General features: G+C 38.1%; 1 protein-coding gene across 1 annotated transcript; it reads left to right on the top strand.

Annotated features, from left to right (window-relative positions):
* Window positions 1-10,302: 10,302 nt before the first annotated feature.
* LOC125476054 (serine/threonine-protein kinase-like protein At1g28390) lies at window positions 10,303-12,100 on the top strand. Its single transcript, XM_048581774.1, has one exon. The coding sequence runs from the start codon at window positions 10,395-10,397 to the stop codon at window positions 11,949-11,951; it is 1,557 nt and encodes a 518-aa protein (XP_048437731.1). The 5' UTR covers window positions 10,303-10,394; the 3' UTR covers window positions 11,952-12,100.
* Window positions 12,101-12,950: the final 850 nt, after the last annotated feature.

Here is a 12,950-nt window from a genome sequence, read left to right as displayed (position 1 = left end):
GAAGTTTCATGTCTTGAACCCACTTCAGATAGTTTCTTCCGGAGACTTCTAGAGCGGAGAAATTGAGCTTCTTCAAGTTTGACATGTCCCTAAACGGAGGAAAAAAAAACGTGATCAGTCATATGGTAAGCCATAGACATATATCGTAGAACGTACAGGTTCTATAGACATGTATTGGTTTAATTTGTGCATGAAAACTGCACGTTTCATTTGGTATGTTTTGAATTAAAACTTCAGGTTTCAAAGGCACTAAATTTGAAACTACAGGTTCAATTTAGTTTTTATGAACAATTAGTTCACAAGGAGAGGTTCCTGCAAGAAACACAAAATGCAATATACTAATTTAAATATAGTGGGTTTGAGTTTCTTTGGAAACTCAAGTGTGAGAGCTTCGTTACAACGAAAGCATGTCAATGGTTTAAAGTATAAAAATAAATTATTGAATCATTAATGTCCAAAAGTCATCTTCAGGTTAGTAATTTTGGATTTATTATCAGATTAATAGATTGTAGGTCACTTTTAATTAATTCAATAGATTGGGACCAAACAAGGTTGATGGTAGAAGCAAAATAAGACTAAAATAATGGCATTGGGTCGAAAATAACATAGCCTAAAAATTTGGGCTTGGTGATGTAAGCAAAAGGGCTCGGGTTGGGTACAGCTGCAAAAGTAGCCCTTGGGGTGGTGTTTAGGCCACGGACCAAGTTTAGGAGCCTAATAACAACGACTATTGGGGTTTGGGCCAGGGAGTTGGGCACAGGAGTAGGCCCAACAAAATGCTAGCCTCGGGTTTGCATGGGGAGCCCAGCCGAGGCTGGGTCTTGGTTGGGGCAGGCTTCAACCCAGCAGACAAAGCTGCAGGGAGCAGGCTGGGGTGCATGACACAGCCCAATAGGCTACGGGCTGCTACAAGCAGGCTCAAACCATGGGACAACAGGCCAAGAAAAGGCTGCAGGTTTTCTTGGATAGGTTTAAGGGACATCGGGCCCTACAGATCTAAGTAGGCCGAATGCTTGGGTTGTCTAGGTCAGCACAGTAAACCTAAAAGGTGTTGCCATATGGTCCACTTGTTTGGGCTTCAGGCCAGCGGTGGTCCATGATGTCACGGTGGGTGTTGCGGCGCTGGTGCTATATGGTGCCCAAGAATTAAAAATTTTTTTTTTGACATAGGTAAGGTTTTACAAACCCTAGATTTGCTTCTAATTTATTTTATATACATTGACTCACAAATTCCACATAGCAAATATAATTGCGTAATGCATAAAACAAATATATATATATATATATATATATATTGACAAATATATGAACATATACAATATATATATCGTAAGGGAAAATATAAACATAGACGGGTTCATGCATCATGGGGAATATTTTCATGCTTCGTGGATGTTTCAAATATCTTCTTTTATTTTAAGTGTACCTGATTAGCAGAAAACAAATATAAGCCTTTGAATTTTGTGGATGATAGCCTCCTCATATGATCTGTCAATTCCTCAGCTTCTGGCAAGAACGTGCTAATAACGTGATGTAGGCCTATTTGATTGAACGATCTTTAGGGTTTAGAAAGAGAGGGGGCCAGCGACAATTAGAGAGAGGAGATAGTGATTTAATTGTAAGGTGTGTTTGTATCACCCCATTGTGCCTTTATTTATAGTAGTAGGATAGGTAAAAACCTTTCCCTTTAGGATTACAATATTTAATAGGTAATCAACTCCTAATAGGAATGTAAGATACATTCCTATATCTACTAGGATTTATACAATCACATTCCTATTCTAAATATGACTGTAACAGTTTTAAGTTTTTTTTTTCTTTTTTTTTTTTTTTTTTTTAGAAAACTGAAAGTAGTTACCAAATAAGTTTTTAGTTTTTAAGTTTTCAAACAAAATTGTTATTAAACGACTCCTAATTCATTCATATTTACAAATAATTTAATTCGATTCATTTGGCATTGGCATATTATTACATATGAACGCTCATTTTGGTTGATTAAGGCCTAGTTTGTTAATGTTTTTTTTTTTTGCCAAAAATTGTTTCACTTTAAAGTTAAGCAATAAAAAGGTATTTGGTAAAAATAAAATATACGGCTTATTTTAAAAGCAATGACTTAAAAGCAACTTTAGGTTGCTATTAAAAGCTACTTTAATAAAATGCGGAGTTGAACTTTTAGAATATTTTTAATTCTTGTAATAAGCTAATTAATTTTGAACAATGACATTATTTATCTTTCTCAACACTTCTTTTACACTGCTTTTCATTCTCACAACACTTCTAAAAATACAGCTTATCAAACACTCAACTGCTTTATTTTGTAGCTAACTATTCTCAAAGCACAACAAAAACAATTTATTAAAAAAACGTAGCAATTCCAAATTGCTCTAAATATATGATACTCACGTTTTGAAATAGGGAGCTTTAACAAAAAGCTCTCGGCACTGTTCACTTTTTTTTGTTAAAATAAATAGTATCGTGAGCTTTTTGTTATATCAATTCATTTGTTTATAGTACAGCTCACTGTGAATTTTATTTATTTAAAACTACATCATTAAAGCATACCTACAAATTATTAGATACCTTAAAGAAAAAAGGAAACTAATGAAAAGAGTTTGAAAACTTTGAGTTTTAATCAAAAGGACAAAAATGTGTTGTAAGTGAATAGTACCAGGAGTAACTTTTTAGAGTAAAAATGTCATTTTCGTTAAAAGTGAACAGTACCGGGAGTGTTTCATTAGAACTCTCTAAAGAAAAAGGTATCTCATAATAGAACTACACTTTTAAACTCGTTGGTCCGTAAGATTAGGTGATTGATGAGCTACTCATACATAGATTGTGCATTTAAAACATGGTTAGTGAGCTAATTACCTTGTTTTGTCCCTCACCCTAACTTATTCCCTACACCCTCCACTCATGCTATCATGCATATCATGAAACATGGTTAGTGAGCTAATTACCTTGTTTTGTCCCTCACCCTAACTTATGCCCTTCACCCTCCACTCATGCTATCATGCATATCATGTTCAAAATCCACAAACAATTTTTATCACAATGCGTTTGTCTCACCAATTATGCACTACAAACATCTGGGGCCCACTGTTCATCTATCTATTCTTGAAGAAAATTTTTAATTGTCGGAAAAACGGCTTGGTATATTGAGTGTCATAATACGAGTAGTAGAAACAAATATTTTCAAGTATTTAACCACTTGTATTACTATACTTTGTGTACGAGCCGTTTTCCTGGCACACTAAAAAAATCTCTCCGATCATAGCTCATCGGATGGAAATAGAGTAATAGTAGCATTACAAATTTGTTTGGAAGTTTAATTAATTTTGAAAAGGGTGGTGCTATCCACATATCCATTTTTACTTTCTATACACCTCTTGTTAATTTCTGTCATTGGATATTCTTCAATTCATTCATCCGACATTTGAAAATTGAGAAGAGTGTGTGGAATATAAAAATGTGTGAGGATAACACCACCCTGATAGAAATAGTAGCATTATCACAACATATTTGTTTTTGTTATAAACTTCTTATTTAAGTGTGATTGTGTAAATCCAAGATTAGATTTGATTCTAGTTATTCTTTCTTATGAGGACTTGTATTCCTTGGAGGAGAAGGATTTCTTCTCTCTCTTGTTACAATAAATAAAGGCACTATGTAGGGGGAATAACACATCATCTACACAACCCTACAAACACATCTCTCTATATTTTCTCTGTGTTGCCGGCCCCCTCTCATTGTCAGTTAAATATAGGCCATAATAAATTATCAGCACACTCCTACCCCTGCGTTTAGGAATCTGACGTGGAAGTTTTCTGCATCAAACTAATTCACCAATATCATCACGTAATTAGGTTCTTTCAAAACAATGGTTTTTATCTTGATATTTTTGCAGCCCTGATATTATGATGCATGACCTAACTTTACGTTTTTCGAATTTTAGATTCTACATAAATTGTATATGCATTATATCCATAATTGTTGAATTATATGAATTTGATATTCCCATGAATTGCATCAAATATCTACTCATGCATTAAATTATATTTGAATATGCATTGAATTAATCTGGAAATTGAAAAAAAATATTAAAATATGGATTAGGGTTTCGTTCTAAACCCTCCATCATGTGAGCTACGGCTGGCAAGCTGCCAAGCCGATGAGCCGCTAGCCCCAGGCCTGCAACCTGTATGGCTAACTGAGCTGCAAGACCATGAAGTCGAAGCCATGGGCTCCCAACCTGAAACCCAGAAAATCCGACACCTTCCATGACGTTTCCACCATCGCAGGTGGGCTTGCAACCCAATCTTGACCTTAGGTCTTCGTCGCGACGACCTGAAGATCGTCCCCCCCCCCCCCAATGGGTTTTTTGAACGAGATTTATTCGAATCTCATTGAAGGGGCACTTTATAATGTTGTCTAATGGTACTATTTTGACCATTCAAGGGGCACTTTATTCTCCACGTTCTGGAAAAACGTTGTTGGGCATTAAAGATATTTGAGACAATAATTAGACAATAATTACCATGCTGAAACCTATGTAGAAAATAGAGTTAAATTTATGTGCATAACTTCCTACGAATATGGCTAGAAGCGTATTATTGAGAAGATGGAGCGTATTCCGAGTGGTCTGTATACTACGATTGTACGCCCTATTGAAAGCCACTATGTGGATGGCCCTACCTCTAGAGACCGTGCACGAAATTACACTTTGGCATGATTGTTTAGGACACTCTAGATGAACAGCGATGCACCATATCTTTAAATCTTCACACCTAACCTAAAGTTTAGGTTTGATTCAAGGAATCGCATGTCAAACCTATTCTATAAGAAAACTTATTATTAAACCTTCTTATGACAAGATTTGCTCAAATCCTCTATTCTATGGTATTGTTAACACTCCCACACGTTGGTCACACGTGTGCTTGTTGTCCATAAGAAATGCGGCCTTCTCCACACTGATGGCTCAGATTAACAAGCGTAGGGCTCACCGCCTTGATTATCCAATCAAATCCATTTGATTGGCTAATGTTGGAGAATTCACATCTAAAAATTTTGATGACTAGTGCATGTCGGTTGGGGTTGAAGTTGAACATCCAGTACCCTATGTTCATACCCACAACGGTTTGATAGAGGCATTAATTAAGCGCTTACAAATGATTGCTCATTCATTGGTCATACGTACTAAGCTCCTGATCGTTGCTTAGGGCCATGGAATAATGCACGCAGCCATGTTGGTTTGCATGAAACCTGTTGCGACCCAACCATATAACGCCCTTCAGTTGGTTACCAGATACGAACCCGACATATCGCATCTGTGTATTTTTGGTTGTGTGATCTATGTGCTGATTTCGCCGCCCTTATGTACAAAAATAGGGCCTCAACGAAGGATGGGAATCTATGTCGGATATGATTATCCTTCGATTATTCGTTACTCAGAACCTTTGATAAGCGATCTGTTTACCGTTCGATTCACAAATTGTCACTTCTATGAGACAGTCTTCCGTCGTTAGGGAGAGATAAGAATGTCAACGTTCCTGAAGAACGACATGAATTATCGTGGATGACTCCTACTTTGTCTCATTGAGATCGTTGCACCGCTCAGTCTGAGACTGAAGTGCATTACATATTAGATCTTCAGAGCGTAGCTCAAAGCATGCCAAATGCTTTCACCGATCTAGCGCGAGTGACAAGATCACATATTCCAGCTGCGAATATGCTTGCAAAGATGGATGTACCAAATGTACGACATACTTCCCTCCTGGAGGCCTGGGACCCCACTTTAGTCGATCCACGTACATTAGCGGTTAGCCAATCCTCTGCCCTTACACATAAACGTAGCGTACCACTTGGTTCAAAGGATTCACACCTCTGGAAGAGGAAACCCACGACATAAGCACCTGAAGAGCCTACCATGAATCCCGACTGTTGCCTACTTATTTTATCCAACTCATGAGGAAATTCTAGATTGCGGAAGCGTATTTGAAGAGACAAAACCACTTCCCAAGAATCATGAGATTTCAGTCCATTATGCTAGCTTGGATTATGTTTGGTGTAGAAATGAGATGATTGTCGACGAGGCATTAGCATATGCGGTAGCTACTGAGATCATGTTGAGCGATGACATTGAACCTCATTCCGTTGATGAATGTCAATGTAGAATCAATTGGTCAAATTGTGAACAAGCAATCCAAGTCGAACTCGATTTGCTTGAGAAACATAAAGTGTTTAGACCTATAGCTCATACTTCTCCACATGTGAAGCTCGTTGGCTACCCGTGGGTTTTCATTCGGAAGCGTAATGAGAAGAACGAAATTGTGTGTTACAAAGCTCGTCTTGTTGTGCAAGGCTTCTCAAAACGCACCGGGATTGACTATAACAAAACTTATTCACCTGTTATCGATATGATTACTTTTTGCTACCTTATTAGTTTGGTAGTTTTCGAAAAACTGAGTATGCAGCTGATGGACGTAATAACTACGTATCTCTATAGGGATCTTAATATGGAAATTTATATGAAAGTTCCCGAAGGACTTACTTTGACTAGATCAAATATTTCCAAACCCCAGAACACGCTCTCAATTCGGCTTAGGCATTCACTCTACAGTTTGAAGCAATTTGGAAGAATGTGGTATAACCGTCTAAGTGAGTATTTGACTAGTCAAGGATATGTGACCAATGAACTTTGCCCTTGTGTGTTCATTAAGAAGTCACATTTTGGTTTTGCGATGGTTGCAGTTTATGTCGACGACATGAATCTCATCGGAACTCTTGAAGAGCTCGTGAGAACTGCTGTGCACCTCAAGTCGGAATTTGAGATGAAAGATCTAGGAAAGACTCACTATTGTCTCGTTCTTGAGATAGAGCACTGTTTGGATGAAATCTTAGTACATTAATTGAACTACACCCAGAAGGTGTTGCACCGCTTTAACGAGGATAAAGTGAAGCCTTTGAATACTCCTATGATGATCGTTAGATGCAAAAAGAGATCATTTCCGTTCGAAGGAAGATGATGAAGAGATTTTGGAGCTTGAAGTTCTTTATCTAAGTGCGATAGGTGCTTTATTGTACTTAGCTCAATACACAAGACCCGATATCTCCTTTGCTGTTAATCTTTTGGCAAGATGCAGTAATGCACCAACATGGAGACATTGAACTAGTGTTAAAGACATCTTCCATTACCTTAAGGGTACTACAGATCTGGGCTTGTTCTATCCCTACGGATCCTTGAGTGATGTCGCAGCTTCTTATCTCAAGTTGATTCTCGCCTTGTTGGTTATGCCGACGCAAGTTATTTGATCCGTACAAGGTTCGCTCTCAAACTGGTTATGTCTTTACCGTTGTAGGCACCACAATCTTTTGGAGGTCAACTAAACAGACCTTAGTTACCACTTCATCTAACCATGCTGAAATTCTTGCCTTACACGAAACAATTCAGGAATGTTTTTGGCTGAGAGCAATTATGGGCCATATTCGAAGTTCTGTGATCTTTACCCCATCGTTGATGTCCTGACGACGATCTATGAAGACAACGGAGCATGCATCAAACAACTCAAGAAGGGTTATATCAAAGGAGATAACACCAAGCATATTGCGCCGAAGTTCTTCTTCTCACATCAATAACAAGAGCATCAGAAGATTGAAGTCACTCAAATTCGTTCACAAGACAATCTGGATGACCTATTCACCAAATCACTATTGAAGGTGACGTTTTAGAAGCTTGTTCAAGGAAGTGGTATGCGTAAACTTTCTGAGTTGTAACATTGCTAGTTCTCTTTGGAATTATGTCAAAGTCAGAGGGAGTATCCTGAAGTATACTTGCTTGAAATGTACTCTTTTTCCCTACGATTAGGGGCATTTTTCCCACTGAGTTTTTGCTACCTAATGAGGTTTTGACGAGGCACCCACCTTGGATTGATCATATCCCTGATGATTCTCGTAGACGTTTCATTTGACTTTGCATTACTCATGCATTTTTTCTTAGACTAAGGATTTTGTCCCTACTCGGGTTTTTGCCATAGCCTTAAGGTTTCTTGTTAGACTTACTTCCTTATGCAAGTTCCTACCTTATTTGAGAATAGCTTGATCCTAGAATTAGTGCCGACGAGTCGACTTCTTTAACTCTACATGATGTTGAATCGACTTAAATATTTACACACTCAAGGGGGAGGGTTATAAACTGTTGTGGCCTATGTTTAACTGACCGTGACTGCTGCCTATAACGCTATCACGTATATCAAACAAAAGCAGATAATGAAACCAAATTGAGTAATTAAGATGCTGAAATGGAAGTGATAGCTGCATTTGTTCGAACCTTGAATTTTTCTGAGTGGTGGTTTAAGAAAATATAGCAAAAAAAAAAATGGTGTAAGATGGATTATTAATCAAATTATTTGTTGAATCAACCACGAGCTGGTGGCTCAGTGGTAAAAGGTGGATTACAAGGCTTTCTTCAAATTAAAAACTGGAGGTCTTGGGTTTGAAACTCGTTGTTGGTGTGGAACCCAAACTTGTGGCCAGGAGAAAGCTGAAATGCCTCTGTAAGTTTTCCGGTCTCCGGAAGGAGTGAATAACCATGGTTTGCCATCAATTGTCCCCCTTTTAAAAAGAAAAACAAAAATTATTTGTTGAATCATAGAAAGTTATAATTCAATATAAGCTAAAAAAATGCATTTCAATGTGTTTTCTCTTTTTTATTTAGCAATTATTGTCTATGAAATTTGAATTCACATTAGGCCAAAATTAGTCTTATATTTTGCAATGCTTCCTATAATTCGAATTTTTTCTTTCTTTCTTGGAAAGACCGGAAACTTTATTTTGGTCTCATTCTCTTAGTAAAACTAAATTTGTTCCACTTTCTCTCTAAAACTTAATTTTCTTTCCATATTGTTTAGATTATGTCAAGTTCGTTAAATATTTGTTAATTTTGCTTATGTAGCATGAGTGAGACCTACCTGTTGCTGTGCTTACTATATTATTGCTACCTAAGAAAATTTAATAGAAAAGGTAAAATCCAAATAATATGAAACGAAAATTGAATCCTGTAAGAAAATGAAACCAATTGAATTTGAAGGGAATTGAGACCAAGATCAACTTACATGTACAATGGCAATAATTAGGCATAAAATTTGAGTTCATCATTAGGTGTCTTTAAGAAAAATAGATGAAGCAAAAATTCATGTCCCACAAGGCCCCAACTTCTCTCTTTAAAGGGTATTATGGTAGAACAAATTTTTAATCAAATTTCATAAATCAAATGACGTGATGATTGATGATGAATTATTATTTAAGTATTGATTAATGTGTTTATTTTTTATTGATAATACATCATTTGATTTGAAAATTAAATTTAAACTTTTTTTTATTAGTAATAAATCATTTGATTTAAAAATTAAATTTAAAAACTTGATCTACTTAGTATTACCTTTTAAATACTTAAAGACCAACAACCCCAAGAAATTCCTCTCACAGCTGCATACTTTTGCATGTAAAAGACATTAGAAATAATACAAACCTACCTTTGCCAAAGTTCAAAATTTGCAGCACACTTCTTTCGAATTTTTTTCACATCTTCCCCTTTCTTTACCCCAAAACCAAAAGCTGTGCAACACATTACTATATTCAAAGACTTTAGGAGCAAGTTTAGTATAAGGGGTGTGATATCTACACACCTTATTTTTTACTTCTCACAGACCTTTTTAATTTTCGACCGTCGAATCGGATGAATTGAAGAAGATCAACGGATAAAAATTATTAAAAGATGTGTGAGAAGTAAAATAGAATGTGTGAATATCATATTTTTAATGGGAAGGGCAAGTGCTACGGGGTAGAGGCTTTATTTATTCATGAAATTTAGCTCTTTAAATTTTTGTTTTTCTAATAGTGTGAGAGGTTAAGGAAAAAAGTTTGTTAGATGGCTAGCTTCTATTGGCTATGAGTTTCCTTCTAAATTGATCCTTCAAGAGTCGTGGGTAAGAGCTGTGGGGCCTGAAAAAGTCCTGAACTATTTTAATCTAAACGAAATATATCTCATTAAAAATTAAATTTTGTAATTTAGAGCTAAATATTACTCTTGTGCTCTAACCCCTCACAGCACCACTCCCCTCTCTCGTTGCATTATATAATATTACTCACACATTTATTTTTATTTTTAATACTTTTCTTAATTTATAACGATTACATCAAATAAATTGAAAAATATTAATTGTTAAAATTTAAAATTAAAGAAATAATGTGGAGTAAAAATGAATACGTGAATATTATTAGTGACTTTTGCAGCTCCACACCACCGCCTCCTCCCTCCCCTCCCACCTTCACCCTTATCACCTCCCTCTCATCCTCCTCCTCCTCACTTCCTCGAAAAATCCACTGAAAGATTTAACAGCATGGGTTACTTCTTGTGCAAAGCAGAGTCGGCAATCGCCACCTGCGATCCCTGCAACTGGGACCGCAAGAGAAAACCCAGAACCCGCAAACCCAAACCCAATAACAAGCCCATCAAGATCAGACACTTTTACTACGACGACCTCGTCGCCGCCACCAATCGGTTCGCCGCCGACAGATTTCTGGGCAAAGGAAGCCACGGAAGCGTCTACAAGGCCATTCTCGACGGCGGGAGCCTCGTCGCCGCCGTTAAGAAAACGAAAACCACGAAGCCATCGCAAACGGCGCCGTCCTCGTCGGCCAGTCTTCACAATGCGGAGAACGAGGTCGAGATCCTCTCGAGAGTCCACCACCCCAGGCTCGTCAATCTAATCGGGTTCAGCGCTGATGGAAGAAACAACAATAAATTGCTCGTCGTCGAGTACATGCCCAACGGCTCCCTCTACGACCTCCTCCACTTAAACTCCCGACCTCCCGGTTGGACCCGGCGGGTCCAGTTCGGTTTGCACGTGGCGAAAGCGGTTCAGGCGCTCCACTCGTCGAACCCTCCTGTCATCCACCGCGACATTAAGTCGTCCAACGTATTAATCGACAAGGACTGGAACGCGCGGCTCGGCGACTTAGGGCTGGCGTTAAGGGGACACGTGGAGGACGTTCGAGTTAAGTGTACGCCGCCGGCGGGGACGTTAGGGTATCTCGACCCTGGCTATCTTGCGCCGGGGGATCTAAGCGCCAAGAGCGACGTCTTCAGCTTCGGAATACTCATGTTGGAGATTTTAAGCGGGAGAAACGCCATCGACGTGAATTACAGTCCGCCGTCGGTGGTGGACTGGGCCGTGCCGATCATAAAGCACGGAGACATCGCCGGGATTCTGGACCCGAGAATCGGACGGCCGTCGGACCACGCCGCGATCCGCTGTGTGGCGGTGTTGGCCGCGAAGTGCGTGCGGTCGTCGGCCGAGAGGCGGCCCACAATGGCTGAGGTCGTCGAGCGTCTGAAGCTCGCGAGGAAGAAAATTCACGCAACGCCGATCTGGAGCAGCTTCAAACGGCGCGTGAACACGAAGAGCGTGGAGGATAAAAACAATCATCATCAGATTCACCAACCCGAGTACGAAGAGGTTGTAAACGTGAAGAGCGTGAGAGGAGGGAGTAGGAGGAGGTTGAACGCGAAGGTAGCGAGTGTGATGGGCGCAGAGTGCGAGGGTGAGAGCGAGGTGATGATTGGTGGGCGCGTGCGGAGGTCAAAGTCAATTGGCTCGGTGAATGAGATTAAAGCAGCCGGGGGAGGGAATGAGGTGCGGAAGGGAGCAGGACGAGGGGTGGCTATGAGGGTGGCGCCGTCAGTGGTGACGTTGAACAAGTCGAGGTCAACGGGGGTGTTGAATTTGAGTAGTCAGAGGGTGGTGTGTCATCAGAAAAGAGGGTTTGTGTTTGAATTTGGAGTGAGGGAGGGTGATTCGGTGGAACTGGATATGTCAAAATGGATGATTAGCTTGGATAGAAGTGAGAAATCTGACAAGAAAATGCTCCAAAACCACTGGTTTCTATCTGACTAGTTGAATTAATTTTAGATTATATGTTTGTACCTTATTATGATCGAGGAAAATAATTAGAATTATGTCACATTTATTATATATTTGTATTATCACTTGTACAATTCATAAGTGATCTTTTATTACAGTAGTGAAAATGTGTTAAGCTCTTATACGACGGTTTCGAATCAAATATCGTTGGTGACTAATCTCTAATCTGACAAAATCTCTCGTTTGACCAAAAAAAAAAAAAAAAAAAAAAAAATCACTTGTACCATCTCTCTAGTAGAGGTATGGTCCATCAAAGCATGCGGATCTCATCTCTATTAGAGAGATGATACAAATGATAGTACAAGTAGATCGTAAGAATAGCATTTTTTTTAAAAAAAAATTATTGCATTTTTGTATTAGGATTTCATGAAATTTTATGGTGCTACAAAAAAATAATGTTAGAGAGAGTGAAATTTTAAACCAAATTTGCAAATCGAATGATGTGTGATCAATGAAAAATACATGTTAATCAACACTTAAATAACAATCTAATCATCAATAACCACATTATTTAATTTATAAAATTTAGTTTTCTAGCATTACCCGCTCTAAAATATTGAATGTTTCGATATGAGAAAAATGGAGAAAATTCATGTGATGGAATTTGTTGAAGATGATGCATGTGTGGACATGAAAAATCAAAGATTTGTACTAAAATGTTAACTGGTTTGTCAAACTTGAATTTAATGTGAGTTGTGTATATATATATATATATATATGTGTGTGTGTGTGTGTGTGTCTATATATATTTATGCATGAGAAAACAGTTTAGTTTAGTTATAGTTGTAAGTAGTTTAGTTACAGTATTGGTGTTGTACTTTTTTTTCTTTCAACTGAATTCAAATCTCCAACTATGGTTTAATGAGCCCACCCTATTCACGATATTCTCTCTTGTACGGATACCATCTTATTAATAAATATTGTACATTTATAAAATCAAAAATAAAGTTAAACCATATTTTTGCGTAGTAT

Source organism: the organism of the source record quoted next, unplaced genomic scaffold (genome assembly GCF_019419815.1).
Source record: "Pyrus x bretschneideri cultivar Hongxiangsu unplaced genomic scaffold, Pyrus_bretschneideri_v1 Contig17, whole genome shotgun sequence".
In the NCBI taxonomy this organism is placed as follows: Eukaryota; Viridiplantae; Streptophyta; class Magnoliopsida; order Rosales; family Rosaceae; genus Pyrus; species Pyrus x bretschneideri.
The sequence above is the reverse complement of the archived record's forward strand: the minus strand, read 5'-3'. Positions and strand labels throughout refer to the sequence as shown.